The following is a 20,293-nucleotide window of genomic DNA, read 5'->3' on the forward strand; positions in this document are numbered from 1 at the left end:
TGACTGCCAGAGGTCCCGATCTGATGAAGCCAAAAGAACCACATCATCCACAAAAAGCAGAAATACAATTCTAAGGTCACCAAACCGGATCCCTTCCTCCCCTGACTGCACCCTATTTTTTTTATTCTCTAATGCACTATTGAAGCTTCCTTGCCATGATTTGCTTATACTCTACTTCTCAGTTTTTTTTTGCTTGGGTTTGTTGTATTTATTTTTTAAAATGCTTTTATCATCTTTCTGTAACTGTGAAGCACTTTGTAACCCTAGCTTTGAAAAGTGGTTTATATATATATAAAGTTTTACCCACTCGCTGAGTGATAAATGACTCATTGTGGACACTGAAAATATGAGACTGGGCCAAGAACAGAATCACATGAAGAGGTTGAAATTTGCAGATTTTATGAAATAACAATGCACCTGCCAACTGCTCCTGGATAATGCAAAAAAAGAACAAGACAAAGAAAACCTTTTTAAATCCATGTATCTGTGTATTACATTACATTAAAAAAAATATATTAAAATTAAACTGTTTCCAGTCGCTAATTCCACTTCATGTACATTCCAGAGGACCTCAGGTATCTATTCACAAACTTACAGGACGTTTCACTGTGGAATATCAGTTTAAAAGTGCATTTTATTATGAATTTTAAATACATTTTTGGCGCGACGCAATTTAATTATTTCACGTGGTGTGTTCATGTAAGTTAATACTTCATCTCCTCTCTGCAGGTAAGAGTTTTATACTGAAAAAAAGAGAAAAAGAATGACAGTAAATTGTTTATCCTTCATGTCAGCTCGCTCTGAGCAGTTTCAATGAATTTACCATAATTATCAGAATACGGGTGCACTACATTATATTGTGACGGCTGGTTTGACTACGGAGAAGAGAATGACGGCTTACTTTACTGCAGTCAAACTTCCGGGTCACGTAAACCCGACCAATTAGATATTAAAATCACATTCAATCCTGGTGCCTGTTTTTCCATTTCATATTTTTGATCTGAGCCTAATATTGAAATATGAAAAAACAAGAAATTTTTCCTGTTTTTTGTCTTATAATAAAAAACAAATAACAAAATAACGAGTCAGTTTTTCTTTATTTGATTTTTCATTGCAAACTGAAAATGGAAAGAACCAATAATACACACATTTTTTTATGGATCCCTTTTTTTCTAGTATTAAAATGTTGGTAGCCAGACAAGTTACAAGACGAAGCTTAGTGTAAGTTTATCAGGGAATATTTTTTATGTTTGATTCTCTCTCTATCTGTTTCTTAATCAGCCTTCTCTTTCAATTACACTCAGCAGCTTTTTCACAATCTACACGAGCCAATCATGTCATTGCTGTCAGACTTACACTGCTCTCCTTTCCTGCTGCTTCTGCTTGTCATTTCAGTGCAAAATCGATGCGACCCTCCTCCACTCCATTTTCCTCCGGTCCTAATCACATCCAGCACTCAGGGTTTCCATCAGAGCCCCACTCCACATTACATCCATCCAGATCTTCAGGCATTTCCTTTCATCCCTTCAGCAGCAGCAGCAGCAGCGCCTACACTCCATTGGGGGATATTCCTGCACTACTCAAGGAATCTTTATCCCCTAAAAAAAAAAAATTACATCATGATGGGGTCTAATCGCTAAAGACCCTCCACATTTCTACAGTTTATTGTGCACCGTGACAAGGAATGAATTTCGCTCTTGAGTGAAGTCCCTCCTGATTGAAATGATTAAGACATCATTTTGGACCGGAAGGTAGTTCAGAGTCCAGTCACAGGCTGATCAGCAGGAGCTTAATGCTCATAGCACAAGTGTAAAGAGTCACTTGCAAAAAAATTGTCTATTAATTGCAGAGTGTAAATGCATCGAATGAAAACACCTGAGGAAACAATACTTCCTCCTGAAGCACAAAAACCAGTGGCTGTCTCAGACTGTTTGAAGGGCAGGGGCGAAAAAAATAAAAAGGGCACATTCTGCACAACATGGGGCCCCACCAGCAGCAAAAAGCTCTGATGCATGATGAAATAGTCCTCATCCTTGATTACGATTAGCATTAAGTTGGCAACCTCACATAACATTTTTCACAGTTTGGTGATATTGTATTATTACAGTACTATTAGAATCTTTATTGATATCCTACTGTGACATTTTTGTATCACTGCAGATCATTCTCTCCACTGGGATTCTTTTCTCTTTATTGCCAGGGCACTTTATTGTGTTTTTTAACTTGGCATCTAATTGCGTATCCATTGTGGATTTTATTACTACTTGATGTAGCTGTTTGTCATAGCAACGCCACATGAAAGCAACGGCTCTATCGCATTCCCCGAGAGGCACCATGGAGGCACCAGACGGACAGAAGGGCACTAGAAGGGCACTCATTGAGGCACATTATCGATTTTTTTTGCACTAGAGGGCCGATCATCATAATTTATTGTATGAAGGGGCACCCTAGTGGGCACCTTTTTATTTTTTGCATGTGTAAAGGGCAGCCAATAAGGCACTTTCTCTCGTTTTCACCACTCTAGAGACACTTTTTCAACCACCCCCGAGTCATCAGTGTGCAAGTCCAAGTCATCCTGAACCAGAATGCAAGAGTCAGAGTTTAGTCACGAGTCCCAAAAAACACTTCCAATCTAAGTCCATATGTCAAGTCCCTGGTTTTTGAGTCCCAGTCCAAGTCAGAGTGAGTCACCACAGAAGAGCCAAAGTCGAGTAAGAGTCCACTCATCAATACCTGAGTTTGAGTCTGAGTCCATATCCTGAGTCCCCAGTGTTCAAGTCCAAGTCCTAGTCCAAGTCTGTGTCATCATGCGCTAGAATCCACAAGTGTAAGTCTTCAGGGTGCGAGTCTGAGTTGACCCACAAGGCCCCAAAAATCAGTCATCAATAATACCTGAGTTTGAGTCTCCTGTCCATGTCCCAAGTCCCTGGTGTTTCACTGTCGAGTCATTAATACCTGAGTTTGAGTCTTGTATCCATGTCCCAAGTCCCTGGTGTTTGAGTCTAGGTCCGAGTCATCAAAGTGCAAGTCCAAGTCATCCTGAACCAGAATGCATGAGTCCGAGTCATCAGAGTGTGAGTCTGAGTTTAGTCACAAGTCCCAAAAATCACTTCCAGTCTAAATCCATGTGTTGAGTCCCTGGAGTTTGAGTCCAAGTCCTTGTCCAAGTCTGAGTCATTATCCGCTAGAATGCACAAGTCTAAGCCTTCAGGGTGCGAGTCTGAGTTGAGTCACAAGTCCCAAAAAATTGGGCTTGGAGCCCGAGTTAGTTGAGTCCTGGACTCTGAATCAAATCAGACTCAAAGAACAATTTATGGGCCTTGTGACTCGACTCCGAGTCCAGCAATCAAGCACTCCATCCCTGTATGATACAAAATTGTGTTACATACAGTGAGCTGCAGAAACAAGTGAACGGAGTCTCAAAGCTTTTCTATTAGCTCTCCTCCCCTCATCATGGGCAAAAAGCGCTGATATCTTGCTTCAATGAAACAGCATGAGCTGACTGTGTTCATGTCATACAGTCTTGCCAATATCCAGAGCTGTGTAGAGGCACATGGGACAGTAAATGAGGATTTGTTTTGCATGCATGTATGAATCTCTTCCAGATATTTCCCCAAAGGCATCCTGTATCCTTATTGCATCACACCTCCCATATGTTTTTTCCATCTGCTTGTCCCTTCATCCCTCCCTCCATCATCTCATTCCTCTGCAGCACATAAATGGGCTCAACATGGCTGAAGCTGCCCTGGATCCAACAACAGAGCCATTTAAAAGATCCACATCAGGGTTTTTTTCTGGCATGTTAGAAAGAAGAATCCAGAGAAAAGGAGCGTCAAGGTTTGCAGATAGAAAAAAGACGAATAACGGCATGTTTATTAACCTTTTAACTCATTTGAATGTGTGCACATGCTTCTAAATGTATTTTACTTATTTAACGAGACTGAAAATCACCATCTTCATGTGAAATCAGACCAAAAGCAGAGAAATTACAGAGCTGGAGGAGTGCAATAATACCAAAAAAGGCCGACCAAATTAAAATTGTGCCAATCCAAACACAAATAAAATCCTTGAAAGAGTAAAAACCATCTCTGTGACCTTCACATTTCAAAACACATTATGTTTGTATTGCGTGTTAGACCAATGAGTCATCCCAGCACTTTGATTTTCAAAGAAGAGAAAAGCAAACAGGCATCTGAATCACATTTATCAATATGGAGAAGAATAGCTGTGTTTTTTTTTTTTTTTGATATATTGTACAGCCGGCTGAAGAGTCATTTCATCTGACACCCGAGCGGTCAGTCACACTCCATAACATGAGGGAACAGATGCCCTCAAACTAGTAAACCTCTGTTCTTTTTTCTTTGTGTCACCATATACACACAACAATGCAACCTCCGTATCCTGTGTGTATCCAAGGCTGCTATACGTTACTCCTTTGTGAATAACATATAGCAACACTTTGAGCAATTGAGCTCATAGACCTGTCCAGAACACATCACTGAGCCAAACTGTTGCTCTGGCTGACACGTTCCTTCATTCCCATTAACACACCAGTGTTTCCCCTACATTCATTCAGCAGTGGCGCACCGCCCTTGCTGAATTACATGCAAAAATCTGTGGAATAGCCACGGAATCATTCAAATTTCCGTGAAACTGACACAGATTTTGCTACAATGCAAGGTAATAAAAGTCATATCCCGTGGCTATTCCAACATACAAAGTGATTATGTACATTCACTGAGTGAATATTTAGAAAATAAAACATATATTTCTCGCTAGAAATGGGATCAAAATAAAAAAAAAGTCAAAATATTATTTTTTTCACTAAAAATGAGAGAACTGTCTGCCATGTTTTTTGTTCTGACTGCTGGAACCTTGAACGTCACGTGATTCGGAAGTAAAAAGTAACACAAACAGGAGAAACTGTGCATTTGTTGGGGACTATTTCCAGGAGTGGATGAATCCACATTTGATGCTTTAGTGAATATTTGTGTTAGCAGGACAGTGTATTTGGGACTGAGTCAAAATAAACTACAGTGTGCAGTGTTTCCCCTAGAATCTTTTTCTGCAGCGGTGCTGCTGTGTCCGTGGCCATGAGCAGTTTTTCAGTTTGTTTTTTTTCTTTCAGTAAGGAAAGCAGCTATTGGCTGTCCAAAAAGTCACTAAATGACCTCATCGCCTAATTTGCATAATTTACCATGCGCATGTACTTGTAATGGACACTGTAGGAGAGATGAATAACGTTGTGGGGAAGACAAAAAGTGAGTAGAAAACACCCTAAATATGTTTAGAACTCCAAGTGTCTTCTGTCACAATTTCAACCCTCCTCCTTTAATCCGGCCTTGGGACTTCTTACTCCTCCTTAGAGGAATAAGATGTCTCCAGTAACATCAGAAAAAGTCACTAGATTTGTCGCTAGTCGCTTTTTAAAAAAAATAGTCGCTAGGGGGATCAGAAAAGTTGCTAAATCTAGCAACAAAGTCGCTAATTTGGCAACACTGTGCTAACACTGCCCTAAGGAGCTAAGCTGTTACGGTGACATTACGTTACCTGCGCTACTCGCTATATACGTACAGTATTTAGGTACATTACTGACCATTTTATAAAACGCAATATGTTTGTTTTCTCTGCTAGAGCAGTTACATTTGTTATGATCACTAACCAAAGAGGAATATTTATATTCCTTTCTCTTTTTTTGTTGGTTTCATAACACCAGACTAATTCAGAACTGTGAAAATACTCCACTACAAGAGCATAGACCAAATTTACTTAGTTACTTACTTACTAACTAAAAGTACTCGAGTGTTATACATATTCCAAATAGATTATTTTATTATATTATTGTTGCTCAAGCAGCATTTTATTGTTGTCATTGTAGGGTTGAGTATGTTATAGTTTAAAATTAGTTGTTTTTTTTCAAGCTAAATATAGTGGAGTAAAAGTATAAAGTTAAAGTAAAAGTACCTTGTAAATTGTACTTTTTTACTGGGGCAAAAAAAGCTAATTAGCTCATCAGTTGTAAGATTTCGAACAGTTCAAAAACAGATTATTATAATTACTTGCAAAGTACGACAACAAAGTAGATTTACATTGTACTTTTTACTTTAGTACTGTCCCTACAAGTACAATTTTGAGGTACTTTACTTGAGTATTTTCATTTATGTAAATTTTTACTTCTGTTCTACTTCATTTCAGAGGCAAATTTTGCACTTTTTACTCGACTACATTTAGCTGCCAGCTTTAGTTACCTTTCATGTTAAGAATAAAGATAAAAAATAAAAAATATTATGTATTTTTATATAAATTAAACCTCATAAAATCATATTAAGTAGTTAAAATCAGCCCTTCCCTGACAACAGTAACATGCTGCTTACATAAATGCATCAAAATGAATAATACAATAATATATTTAGAATATATAAAACAGAGTGGGTCCATTCTGCATAACCAGTACTTTTACTTTTGATACTTTAAGTACATTTTGATGCTGATACTTTAACTTGTAGAAGAGTCATTTTGCTGCTTTAAAAAAAAAATTTTTACTGCAGTAAAGAATCTGAATACTTTTTCCACCACTTGTATTTTTGCCTATAATCTTGAGCACCATTGCGGATAAAAACAATGTCAGCCCTCCCAGCATTTCCCAGCATGCCCTTGTCAGCTGTCAGTAAAACACAGCCTGTCGGCTCGAGGTTCAGAAGCTAAAGCCACACGCCTGATGAATCATTCAAACCATTTTCTTCCTTTCAGCAATAAAATAATAACAAAAAAAGAAATATGAATGAAAAAAAACATGAAAACAGCAAATAATTCAAAAATCAGTGATATGATTTTTGACAGCAAGAAGAAAAGACTTCAGTTTTGAGTTTTCTAATGAGTCGAAAAGCAACTGATTGTAGTTTTGGTCTTTCAATGCAATTTGATGATCATATCAATAATGATTTTGCAATGTCAAACTTATTCATCATAAGAAAAGCTTTTTAAATTGGACTTACAACAAATGTGGAGTTGATGCACTGCAAAAAAGTGGTGTAATAACAAGATAAAATCATTAAATCTGAGGGAAATGATCTTGCTGCATGGACAGATAATTCCACTTGACAAGATTTCTTAAATTAAGATTGTTAAATCTAGAAATAACCATGTTGAACACTTAGATTTAGAAGTCTTATAAGATAATTCATCTTGTTTAAAGAGTCAATTTTAAGTTTTAAAAACATATTAGAAGCATACAAATGTAATATCTAGAGACTGTTTTGCCTGCAAATATGTTTGTGATTTGTGCTAAATATTGATTAAACCCTTACACTGCAAATTATTTGGTTCTTGCCAAGATAAAAAACAACAACTTTTGATTTAGAAGTGTTAGATAATTTATCTTGTTTTAAGAGTTAATTTCTTATTTTAAGCATTCAACATGCTCATTTCTAGATTTAACAATCTTTATTTAAGAAATCTTGTCAAGTGAAATTGTCTTTCCATGATCATTTCCCTCAGATTTAGTGTTTTTATCTTGTTTTTAGACACTTTTTACGTTTTAAACACTATTTTGTAGTGTATGATGTTTGACAGCAAGAAGAAAAGCCTTCAGTTTCATGTCTTCAGTGTGAACCAATGAGTCAAAAAGCAACTGACTGTAGTTTTGGTCTTTTCATGCAAATTGATGATCATATCAATAATGATTTTGCAATGTCAAACTCATTCATCATAAGAAAAGCTTATATTTAAATTGGACTTTGAGCCACAACAAAGGTGGAGTTGATGGAAAAAAAACACTGCAAAAAAGTTGTGTCTAAAAAAAAGATAAAAACACTAAATCTGAGGGAAATGATCTTGCTGCATGGACTTATTTAGGCAAAACATATTAGAAGCATACACATGTAATATCTAGAGACTGTTTTGCCTGAAAATATGTTCTAAATATTGATTAAACCCTTACACTGCAAATTATTTGTTTCTTACCAAGATAAAAAAAACAACAACTTAGATTTAGAAGTGTTAGATAATTTATCTTGTTTTAAGAGTTAATTTTGCATGCAGCAAGATAATTTCCCTCAGATTTAGTGTTTTTATCTTGTTTTTAGACACTTTTTACGTTTCAAACACTTTTTTGCAGTGTATGATTTTTGACAGCAAGAAGAAAAGCCTTCAGTTTCATGTCTTCAGTGTGAACCAATGAGTCAAAAAGCAACCGATTGTAGTTTTGGTCTTTTCATGCAATTTGATGATCATGTCAATAATGATTTTGCAATGTCAAACTCATTCATCATAAGAAAAGCTTTTTTTTATTGGACTTTGAGCCACAACAAAGGTGGAGTTGATGGGGAAAAAAACACTGCAAAAAAGGAATGTCTGAAAACAAGAAAAAAAAAACACAAAATCTGAGGAAATTATCTTGCTGCATGGACATATTTGTAGGCAAAACATATTAGAAGCATACAAATGTAATATCTAGAGACTGTTTTGCCTGAAAATATGTTTGTGATTTGTGCTAAATATTGATTAAATCCTTACACTGCAAATAACTTGTTTCTTACCAAGATAAAAAAAAACTTAGATTTAGAAGTGTTAGATAATCCATCTTGTTTTAAGAGTTAATTTCTTATTTTTAAGCATTCAACATGCTCATTTCTAGATTTAACAATCTTTATTTAAGAAATCTTGTCAAGTGAAATTATCTTTCCATGCAGCAAGATCATTTCCCTCAGATTTAGTGTTTTTATCTTGTTTTTAGACACTTTTTACGTTTTAAACACTATTTTGTAGTGTATGATGTTTGACAGCAAGAAGAAAAGCCTTCAGTTTCATGTCTTCAGTGTGAACCAATGAGTGAAAAAGCAACTGACTCTAGTTTTGGTCTTTTCATGCAATTTGATGATCATATCAATAATGATTTTGCAATGTCAAACTCATTCATCATAAGAAAAGCTTTTTTTTTAATATTGGACTTTGAGCCACAACAAGGTGGAGTTGATGGAAAAAACTGCAAAAAAGGTGTGTCTAAAAACAAGATAAAAACACTAAATCTGAGGGAAATGATCTTGCTGCATGGACATATTTGTAAGCTTACATTTAGAAGATAAAAAAAAACTTAGATTTAGAAATGTTAGATAATCCACCTTGTTTTAAGAGTTAATTTCTTATTTTAAGCATTCAACATGCTCATTTCTAGATTTAACATCTTCTAATCTTAATCTTAATTTAAGAAATATTGTCAAGTGAAATTATCTGTCCATACAGCAAGATAATTTCCCTCATATTTAGTGTTTTTATCTTGTTTTTAGACACTTTTTACGGATTCATCATAAGAAAAAGCTTTTTAAATTGGACTTTGAGCCACAACAAAAGTGGAGTTGCTGGAAAAAAAAAGGGGCCACACATTGTTTGATTTTGAGAGAAATGGCGAGAACGTGACAGTGGCGCAGTGCATCACGGGGCCAGTGTTCCAGCTGCACGATGCCGTAATGCAGCAGCTTTTTCTGTGATTCCAAGGAAGTCTTCCTTCCATGACTGATGACTGTAGTGGAGCCTGACAGCGAGCGGGCCACAGTCCGCTAGTCAAAAATGAAAGCAGCAGGCTCTCTCATGTGTAGGTGCCTGTCACACACAAACAGCAAAGCCTCCTGTGGAGAACTCGTGTTCACCGCAAACCATTTGGAAGCCATTACGATCATTACGGGCGCGTGTGCGCATACGGGGGCGACGGTGCTGATGAGAGCAGTTACGGGGACGATGCCTGGTGCATCATATTGACTCCCCGACGCAGTTATCTCAGCGAGGGTGTCGAAGGGGGCCGCGCGAGCTGCAGTCAGGCGGTGATGGAGGGGCGTGGAGGCAGACAGTAAGGTCACTCAGAGAGCACGGCAGCCAATGGATTTTATGCTTCCTTGCTGTTACACCCACTGGATTTATAAACTCACTTGTTAAGAGAGGTAAAGCTCGCAGTGGCTTGAGTGCATTTTGGTCAAAGTGCGCCGGCGGATGTTTTATGTAATGGTCGTTTGTATTCTGACCACAGGCCGGGGTTGATCCCTTGTTTAGCTGCAGGGCTTGTATTGGTCCAGGCAGTCAGAACAAAAAACATGGCGGACAGTTCTCTCATTTTTAGTGAAAAAATCAATATTTTGACTTAGTTTCTGCATAAAAATCGATTTTGATCACATTTCTAGCGAGAAATATATGTTTTATTTTCTAAATCTTCACTCAGTGAATGTACATAATCACTTTGTATGTTGGAATAGCCACGGGATATGACTGTCATTAACTTGCATTGTAGCGAAATCCGTGTCAGTTTCACAAAAAATTTGAGTGATTCCGTGGCTATTCCACGGATTGCTGTTAGACCATGTTGTTATTTGAATATGTGTGCATGCTTCGTCTCTTTAACAGTGTTGTTGGAAAAATTTGATAACATTTTTACTCAAGATTTATGAATAGAACATCTTAACACACAGTGCTGAGATGCGTCTCAAATTAATCTTCAGGTTCAAGCTTTCAGATGATGTCCACCACTTCTACATGGCATCTACGAACCTGGTCTCACAGGAATCCGTGGAATAGCCACGGAATAACTAAAATTTCCGTGAAACTGACATGGATTTTGTCATATCCCGTGGCTATTCCATGGATATTTTTTCCTATTGGTTTGTTCCAAGTCACGTGACTTTCAAGGCGGTCAGAACAAAAAACATGTTCTCTCATTTTTAGTGAAAAAATCAATATTTTGACTTAGTTTCTGCATAAAAATGGATTTTGATTACATTTCTAGTGAGAAATATATGTTTTATTTTCTAAATCTTCACTCAGTGAATGTACATAATCACTTTGTATGTTGGAATAGCCACGGGATATGACTGCCATTAACTTGCATTGTAGTGAAATCCGTGTTAGTTTCACGGAAATTTGAGTGATTCTGTGACTATTCCACGGATTTTGAGTTAAGCGAATCCATGGCTATTTCACGGATTCCTGTGAGACCAGGTTGTTATTTGAATATGTGTTGAATCAGTGTTGTTGGAAAAATTTGATAACATTTTTACTCAAGATTTATGAATAGAACATCTTAACACGCAGAGCTGAGATGCGTCTGAAATTAATCTTCAGGTTCCAGCTTTCAGATGATGTCCACCACTTCTACATGGAATCTACTGTTCACCTTCAATCTCCCCCTAAAAATCCACTGACCACAACACCCAATTCTCTGTAAGGGGGACAAACACTACACTGCAAAAAAAAAAGAAAAGGTGTCTAAAAACAAGATAAAAACACTAAATCTGAGGGAAATGATCTTGCTGCATGTACAGGTTGATCCTTGTTTAGCTGCAGGGCTTGGTCCGGGGCAGCTTCGCATCATGTCTGCTTACCTTTTCTTAATTCACCTCACTTCTACAGACACATCACGCCGTCTTTTAACATATCCCAGGTCAGGTAGATCCAGGTTTGGATCCGGCAGCCTAGCCATTTATGCACTCCGGGCGGTATTTCAGGAATGAAATGCGTTATGAATTTTTAAACAGCCCACATATGCGTTGAGTCTCCAGCAGCATCTCTGATTCTTTGTGCCTTCGCTTGATCCAGCTCCGGAATCCACACTGTCAAGATGTAGCTTTTCTGATATCCCACATATGCAAAGATCCCCCTCCACTCACAGAAAGCATTAAACTGATTCTAAGCTGTTTTTATTTTCATGTATTTATTCTGGGTGGGAATATATTAACTGCAAACTCAGTGGCTGAAAGGATCAGAACAGTTACCTTCACAGATAGAACTCAGCTTTTCTCCGTTGTTTCCTTATATCCAAACATAATCCTACACCAAATAGAATTACCAGTGGACAGGGTTGTAAAGATTTACTCAATAAATTGATCTTAAAGCAAACAATAGTGGTCGGATTAGCTGGATAAAAAAAGAGAGATCAAACCCCGGGAAGAATCGAATCCACCTCTTCACAATAAGAGGGATTTAGGGTTTGAAACCAAAAGGGGAATTCACTAATGTATTTTTAAATTGAAAAACATGGAAATGAGGCTCTTTGTCCACCATGTGTGACATAGCCTTCAGTTATTATAATTACCTAGGAGTTCAGTGCTTTCTATGCTTTCTGCTTCTATGATGGAGGTGAGAGCAGCAGAGCAGAAACTTGCTGCCCCAGGCGGAGCTTATTTACTGTTTCTGTGTATGTAATACGTCCACCATCATGTTTTCACCTCTGACTTGTATGTATAATATCAGAGAGTGACTACAGATTGGATTGGATCGGTTGGATCGAGATGATTCACAGTTTATCACCGTCAGCTTTGTGTCAGATGTTAAACTTTATTACACTCACGCGGTTTGACAGGAAGACAAATGTACGATCTCATTTAGTTTGTGCCTTCAAGTCAGTCTGTTGAAGATTTAAATTCATATTGATTTTTCATTTTTTTTAATTAAATGAATAAAATGCATGTAATGAAATGAAGCCTGCGAGCTAGTTCACAGAGCAGATTGCTCTCATGGCACATTCTTTACAATCAACCTTTTGTATAATGGCGGTGTACTTGAGGCTTTTATTTTGTAGATTTTAGTTTTACTTCCTCATTTTGGTTAATATTCCAAAAGACCCCAGTTCTCTATCCTTAAAAATTCTACATTTCTTTCTTACTTTTGGTAACACTTTATATTAGGGAACACATATTCAACATTAATTATTTGCTTATTAGCATGCAAATAAGCAACACATTGGCTCTTAATTAGTCATTATTAAGTAGTTATTAATGCCTTATTCTGCATGGCCTTATTATACAACCAGTAAGCCATTAACTAAGAGTTTTCCCTCAATAACCTCAGAATTATTGCTTATTAGTAGTAAGTAAGGAAGTTGTTGCATATGAATTACGATCTTAATATGCTTCTATATGCTGGCTATTTGCCGTTTCCATGGTTTCATTCACCGCTATCTAGAGACTTATAAAGTCCATACAAAGTAAAGCATATTAAGATCATAACTCATATACAACAACTTCCTTACTTACTGCTAATATGCAATAATTCTGAGGTTATTGAGGGAAAACTCTTAGTTAATGTCTTACTGGTTGTATAATAAGGCCATGCAGAATAAGGCATTAATAACTACTTAATAATGACTAATTAAGAGCCAATATGTCACTTATTTGCATGCTAATAAACAACTAATTCATGTTGCATATGTGTTCCCTAATATAAAGTGTTACCTTACTTTTTTCTTTTGACTCTATTAAAAGCCAATATGTAGTCTGTAGAAGTTTGTAAATATTCACAACTAATTAGTGCAACAAGGGGATATTTTGTGTTTGTAATGCATTAATGTGGGTGCATTCCTTTAGTAGCTGTCATTACTGCTAATGCTGCTGTTGCATCTTATTAGCCCCAACTCTGCCCAGCATCCACCTGTGTCTTTGAGTCTTCCCACTCTTCATTTACACATGCTCTACATGTGATGATTATATTGCATTATAAAACTTAGATTAACTTCAAATTGGGTTTTCCATAAGTATTGAGACCCTGGGGCTTAGGAAGCTTCCAATGAGGTTACAGTATTTTCTATAATAATAATAATAATATTAACGACCTAATTCATATAGCATCTTTTTTTTTAAATCTTAAAAAGTGCTTTGACAGAGAGCAGGAGAATGATGCCTTAAGGCCAAAAAGTTACTTTAAAAAAAATGATAAAAATCAGTGTAGGATCAATCACAATATTCTAATGGGATAAAAAAAAAAAAAAAAGTTTTCAAATCCTACATATTTGTGTTAATTTTTGCCAGGTTCTGATGTACTTTTTGTCTTTGAGAATTTTCATAATGCATCTTTTAGGTTGCTACATGTTTAACATAGGATATTCAGTATAAATAACTCTAATAAAAATATGGTGATGACAGGTCCGCTTGAATCCAAGACGTTATGTATAAAAACAACTAATGTGCACTCACAGCAGGTTAACAGGTCGCAGGTAACAGAAGGATTGTTGCCATGGTTACATATTAAGAAATCAACAACAAATTAGATACAAAGTGATAAAATGTGTTGTTTTCGCCTACTTTATTTGAATATGTGTGCGTGCTGCATCTCTTTAACAGTGTTGTTTGAAAAAATTGATAACATTTTTTATTAAAGATTTATGAATAGAACATCTTAACACACAGTGCTGAGATGCGTCTGAAATTAATCTTCAGGTTCCAGCTTTCAGATGATGTCCACCACTTCTACATGGCATCTACTGTTCACCTTCTATCTCCCCCTAAAAATCCACTGACCACAACACCCAATTCTCTGTAAGGGGGACAAACACTACACTGCAAAAAAGGGTTGTCTAAAAACAAGATAAAAACACTAAATATGAGGGAAATTATCTTGTTGCATGGACAGATAATCTCACTTGACAAGACTTCTTGAATTAAGATTGTTAAATCTAGAAATAAGCATGTTGAATGCTTAAAATAAGAAATTAACTCTTAAAACAAGATACATTATCTAACACTTCTAAATCTAAGGGTTTTTTTTATCTTGGTAAGAACCAAATAATTTGCAGTGTAAGGGTTTAATCAATATTTAGCACAAATCACAAACATATTTGCATGCAAAACATATTAGAAGCATACAAATGTGATATCTAGAGACAGATTTGAGGCTGCAGGTACACAATGTTTCACATTCAGGGCTCACAAACCTGATCGGACTGGATCACTGTGGCACACAACACCTTGAGTTCTCCTGCAGCTCATTTCTGTCATATTGGACGGTTGATTTAGAAAATGCATTTAGAAAGAAGAGTGGCTTTTCTGTGATATGTAACGCAACTTTGAAGATGCTTTTTATAACGACAGAAGTGCTATAAAAGCCCTCTGACAAACTGATTCTCCTGCTCATAACTGCCTTACTTCCCCTGCTCATGACTAACTCAACATTATTTTTTTTGTGGGGTTTTTTTGAGAGCTACTTTTGTGCATTTTCAAAAAAAAAAGAAGCAGAACACGCAGCAGCATACACTGTAAAAAATGTTTGTAGAAATTACAGCAAAACACTGTGAAATTACATCAGAAATGGGGCGTGAAATTAAAAATTGTATATCACCATCATCAACAATAGACACTTTTAATTACCGTAAATCAAAGAATAGCACAAAACTTTAACTTTTACTGTCATAAACTGTAGGAAACACACAGTTGTAAAGCTGTAAAAATATAAAATTTTCATATAAAGTAAATTTTAGATTTACCATAATGTCACAATGACACAATTACCCTAAAAAAAACGGGAATATTCAGTCTAAATTATAGTTTTTGCTGATATTTACACTTAAATTTACAGTAGAAACCCCACTCACTGTATTTTTTACATTGAAGTTCTAGCAACCAAACCGTAAATTAGACAGATTATTCTTTACAGTGTATCAAATAACACAAATATTGTGTAATCTCGCCCATTGCTGCCTCATTGTGCACTTTAAAATTCTGCAGCCAGAATGCCATACAGAGTGATGACCCGTCATAAACTGTAAGAAACACACAGTTGTAAAGCTGTAAAAATATAACATTTTCATATAAAGTAAATTTTAGATTCACCATAATGTCACAATGACACAATTACCCTAAAAAAAACAGGAATATTCAGTCTAAATTATAGTTTTTGCTGATATTTACATTTAAATTTACAGTAGAAACCCCACTCACTGTACAGTTCTAGCAACCAAACCGTAAATTAGACAGATTATTCTTTACAGTGTATCAAATAACACAAATATTGTGTAATCTCGCCTCATTGTGCACTTTAAAATTCTGCAGCCAGAATGCCATACAGAGTGATGACCCGTCGCTTCCACAGCAATCTGCTCATGTTCTGTAACAGCAAATATTTCGCTCACACTCCTCCATCACTCTCCTCCCCTCTGTGTTTCTTTACTCTATGACTTGAATCAACAATATCACAAGTGTGGCAAATCCCGACAGCAACATGAATCCTCTTTGTCATGGAGGTGTGAATATTTTGCTTCTGTCTCTCTGTGTTTGTGCATAATTACGAACTGGCAGCGTGTCATTTATAATCTGAGAGGAGAATCATTTAGCACTTGTTGTGGAAGCTGGAGCCAAACAGCAGCGTTCTCTGCCGACATGTTTGTTTTTTGCTTTCTTTCTCTAATCCATGTCCAGTGCGGAAATGAGCACAAACAGTACAAAATGATATTTTTCCTCCGATACAAATTAGATTTGTAAAAACAGCAGAAATTGATCATGCTGGGTTTTCTTTTATGTTCTTCCGCATGCAAAATCCCACATGTAGCTCCATCACAGTCAACCAAGAGTATTCCCAATGCGTCACACAATATGCAGCAATTGATTTTTAAAGGTTGTGGCTAAGAAAATAGTTCTAATGTGCTGGAGAAAGACTATGAAAAGTGTTTGACTGAATTAAGTGGCCTGAAAAAGATTGTAGCTGAAAAATCTTTTTTCCATTTCTCACTTAATTGAGTGGCACACTTCAAAAGATTCATCTTTACTTCTTGAAAATGACTAAACAGAATCTTCAGCAGTAATGTACGAGCGTATATTATAATATTTATTGTTTGAATTGCTGTTTAAATCCAGTTTCTTCTCCATATTATCCTTTAAAGATACTGGTTACTCATGAATAATGCTCCCAGAGACAAGACAATAGAACCACGTGTAAAAATTAAACAATAAGATGTAATTTGCCAACTTATAAATAACTTTGTGAGCTGCATATTACTGTTTTATATGTGGATATGGTGCCAGGATGTGGGTTTTTTTTATTATTAAGGCTTTTCTTTGTGAAACAACTTGAATAAAACATCCCCAAAAATAATAAATTAAAAGGATTCTACCTTAGGACAAAAATAGCTCAATTTCACAGCATATTCATTTGTAAAGTTGAGAAGTCATCCTGGGTTTGTTGAAAGTTGAAGATAAAGTATCCGCCCACCCATCCACCCGACTCTCACTTCCCTTCTGCTGCACTGTGTCAATGTGAAACTGCTGTCTGTTTTCTTGACGTTGCTCTTTTTATGTCATCCTTTCAAACATCCAACAGCTTTTTTTTTTTCCCGTGCATGCAGCTTATATTTGCATAAATATTTGCATTCTAAGACATTGCGCTCATTTCTGGAGACCAGCTGCTTCCCATTGAAAGCGCAACACTGCAGGACAAGCACACACACATGAACACAGCGGCTTTCATTTCAAACAGCCTTCTATGATAAGAAATGTGGGTAACAATGAGATGTCTGAATCAATAGGCCACTTCAGCCCAACATCCAAGAGTCATGTGGGATCAAACCCACATCAAAGCCTGGCCGACGCCACTATGAAAGCCCGGCAACAATGGAACAATAATTAAAGCCACATGGATATCGAACCACCTCCCTGTCACACACACATACACACAAACACACATTTCTTTGTCACAAAAATAGAAAGAGCACCATTTGATGTCTTGTCATGACAATACACCAACTCTTCCAAATCTTGACATGCAGCTACCTGCCATACAATATGTAAGCAAGTCATTTCCATCCATTGCAATGCAGTAAACACTTCTCTCATCCGCTAAGCAGGGCGATCATTATTTGGGGCGAGGGAAGCTGTCATAGGCAGCAGTAATGCAAGAGTAATACATAACAAAATGCCAAAGCGTTTCCAATGCACTGTTTAATGAGGCAATATACAAGAATATGCTTTGGCAGTATTGATTTAGACACTTTTTTATCCATCCATGAATAGTCAGGCTCATTTACTTCATTTATCATGTAATTAATATCCAGAACGAGCTTTTTTTCTGCCTTTTTTACACACTGGGCCTTGATTAATGTTCTTATTTTCTTCTTTTTTCTCAGTGCGTGAAGGGATTATTTTAACTGTTTGAGAAAAGGATGCCAAAAATCTCAAACTAAATATAAAAATACTTCCATGTTCAACATTTTTTGGGAAAAATTAAAAACCTTGAGTATAATATGTCGAAATGAGGGTATTCTAACCCTGGAGTTAAATAAGTATAATTGAAGTTTTTTACGCTCAAGATATTTGAAGGTCATGACATGGGAGCCTTGTGATAAAACAGATCAATAAAAAGTTCCACACTGAGTGTCTGACTTTGTCTTCAGGGCTTTTCCACGAGCACAGTGCTGATGACATAAGGCGCGTAATAGCGCGGATACTTGTTGGATGCCCTTATTCCCTTTATGAGTGGGTGTGCTTAAAACATAACTCGTACCAGCTCATGACGGGGAAGGGGAGAGAGAGGGAGAAAGGAAAAAAAATGTCCCTTGTACCTCTTCAGCATCGACCTCCTCCTCGCTGTCAGTGGGTTCCGGTGCTTTCACGAACCACCACTGGATCTCCAGATACACCGACGCGGTTCCGCTCTGGAAAGCACACGCCATTTCTATGTTTTGTCCCTCTTTAACCGTCATGTTGGAGGGCATATCCGTGAAGCGACCTGCGGATGGAGGGAGAATGAAGGGATGAAAAGAAGAAGGGGTTGATAGTGTGATTTTTTAGGGGGGACAGTTGGAAAGAAATCACTTAAAGGGGGTCTGCTTGTGAATGCAGTCACGCCACGCGCTTGATAAAGGTGCGTTCTTGTTTTAATTGAAGGAGATCGCCCCCCCCCGACACCCCCTCCTCCTCCTCCTCCCCGCACTCCCCCACCCCCACCCCTCTCAGATACCAAAGCGTCTTCATCGGGAATTTACATAACGCACAGTCGCACCATGCCTACATTATTCAGACTTCATTATAAACAGATTTTTGTAGGATTTTGAGACTAAAAAAAATGCAGCTCTGTGAAAGAAATTAACTGTGCCAGAATTAGAGAAACCAAAAAAAAAAAAAAAACACAATAAATCATAACAGAGTTTGGTTGGAAGGATGGGAATATAACCTGAAGGAGAATGGTGGCGACGCTAGAATAAAGATTCTCGTGCATGCAAACTTCCATCCATCTTTCCACTCATGTATAAGAAACTACGGCCGTGTTCGGGGTCTCCGGAGGTTTGTGCGCACTTATTAGAGATTTGGGAATGCAGCTAGAAGGAGGAAGAAGAGCAGGGAGGCAGTGTGAAAGTGGAAAGATGAAGCAGAGGCTTTCAGCACCACGGACAGCCGCATGCAGCAGCTGTGCCTGGTGCTGAAACCACCGCTCACTTTTCATGCAAGGAGGCTGTTATAATAAGTTTCTTTAACCGCTAGGATATTGTCTGGCATTCAAATTGGGGGCAAAAACAAAAGAAAAAGACAGCTGCCCGCTCTCGACGTGAAAAGACTTGATTTCAAACAATCACCAGTTGCATTTTTTCGTCATCACGGGGTAAAAAAAACCCGCAACCTTCTTCATCTTTAATCGTGAGCTCGCTTTTTTCCATTCCCGTCTTTATTCCAGAACATCTCACTTTCAACATTTTCCCTCCAAACAGCCTCCTTGCCTTTTCTACAAAGACTGCGCACTTTTAACACTTTGCACGGATCAGCTTCCACCATGCACAGCTCGACACGATCACACTGATATGCGCTGTTTGCTGCAAAAATATCTTACCTTCAAAGGAGAATCCGAATTGCACACAGAATCCGGCCATGAAAACAAATCCAACAGTATCATGAGAGGTCCACATCATTCCAGTATAGAGAGGTTGTTTTTTTTACATCAGCCGAAAGGAGGGAAAAGGCGAATGTTTCCCCAAAAAAATTGCCAACTCACCAGCAAAATCAAACAGTTGCTGGGCGAGTGTGTTTAAACGGAGATTGCCGAAGGTGGAACATGCTGCAAAACTACAGCTCGTCGTTGATGAAGTTCTTTTTCCCCTCTCTCTCTGTCTCTCTGCAGGAGAGACTGTCGACTGCTTGGCTCTACTGAAGTCTGTAAAATAACCGGGGCTGCAGTCTTCGTCTGCGCTACCGGAGAGACGTCAGTCTAGAGGATCACTGTGGCATCCACACACTCCACACCTCTGCAAATCTAGTCCTCATCCGGCCCCTTGCTGTCACCTTGACCGCTTGATTTAAAAGTGCGCCGCACATTTTAGCGTCAAAAAACAAAGAAATGCATTTTTATAGGCTAAGGAACCTTTATTTTTATTCATTTTTTTGGAATAATGTAGTTTGTTTGTTGTACTTTTTAAATTACATGTTTTTTTAAAGGCCCTCTACCAAATCAAACCAAACAAGATTATTAAAATAATAATAATTAAAAAAAGAAAAAATCAGGATGGAACACTTCCCCTTTCAAAGCCTTAATATTCTATATTATTTAGTGTGCGTATTTAGTG

The 20,293-nt window shown here is 37.3% G+C and overlaps 1 protein-coding gene across 1 annotated transcript in view; it reads right to left on the reverse strand.

Annotated features, from left to right (window-relative positions):
• vstm2a (V-set and transmembrane domain containing 2A) overlaps nucleotides 1-19,917 on the reverse strand; it is a 118,888-nt gene extending 98,971 nt beyond the window's left edge. Inside the window, exons 1-2 of the mRNA XM_059327072.1 lie at nucleotides 19,564-19,917; nucleotides 18,302-18,468 (exon numbers count right to left, since the gene is read on the reverse strand). Of these exons, the coding sequence (XP_059183055.1) occupies nucleotides 18,302-18,468; nucleotides 19,564-19,642 (246 nt within the window). The 5' untranslated portion in view covers nucleotides 19,643-19,917. The remainder of the gene's footprint in view (nucleotides 1-18,301; nucleotides 18,469-19,563) is intronic.
• Nucleotides 19,918-20,293: the final 376 nt, after the last annotated feature.

Source organism: Centropristis striata, chromosome 23 (genome assembly GCF_030273125.1).
Source record: "Centropristis striata isolate RG_2023a ecotype Rhode Island chromosome 23, C.striata_1.0, whole genome shotgun sequence".
NCBI lineage: Eukaryota > Metazoa > Chordata > Actinopteri > Perciformes > Serranidae > Centropristis > Centropristis striata.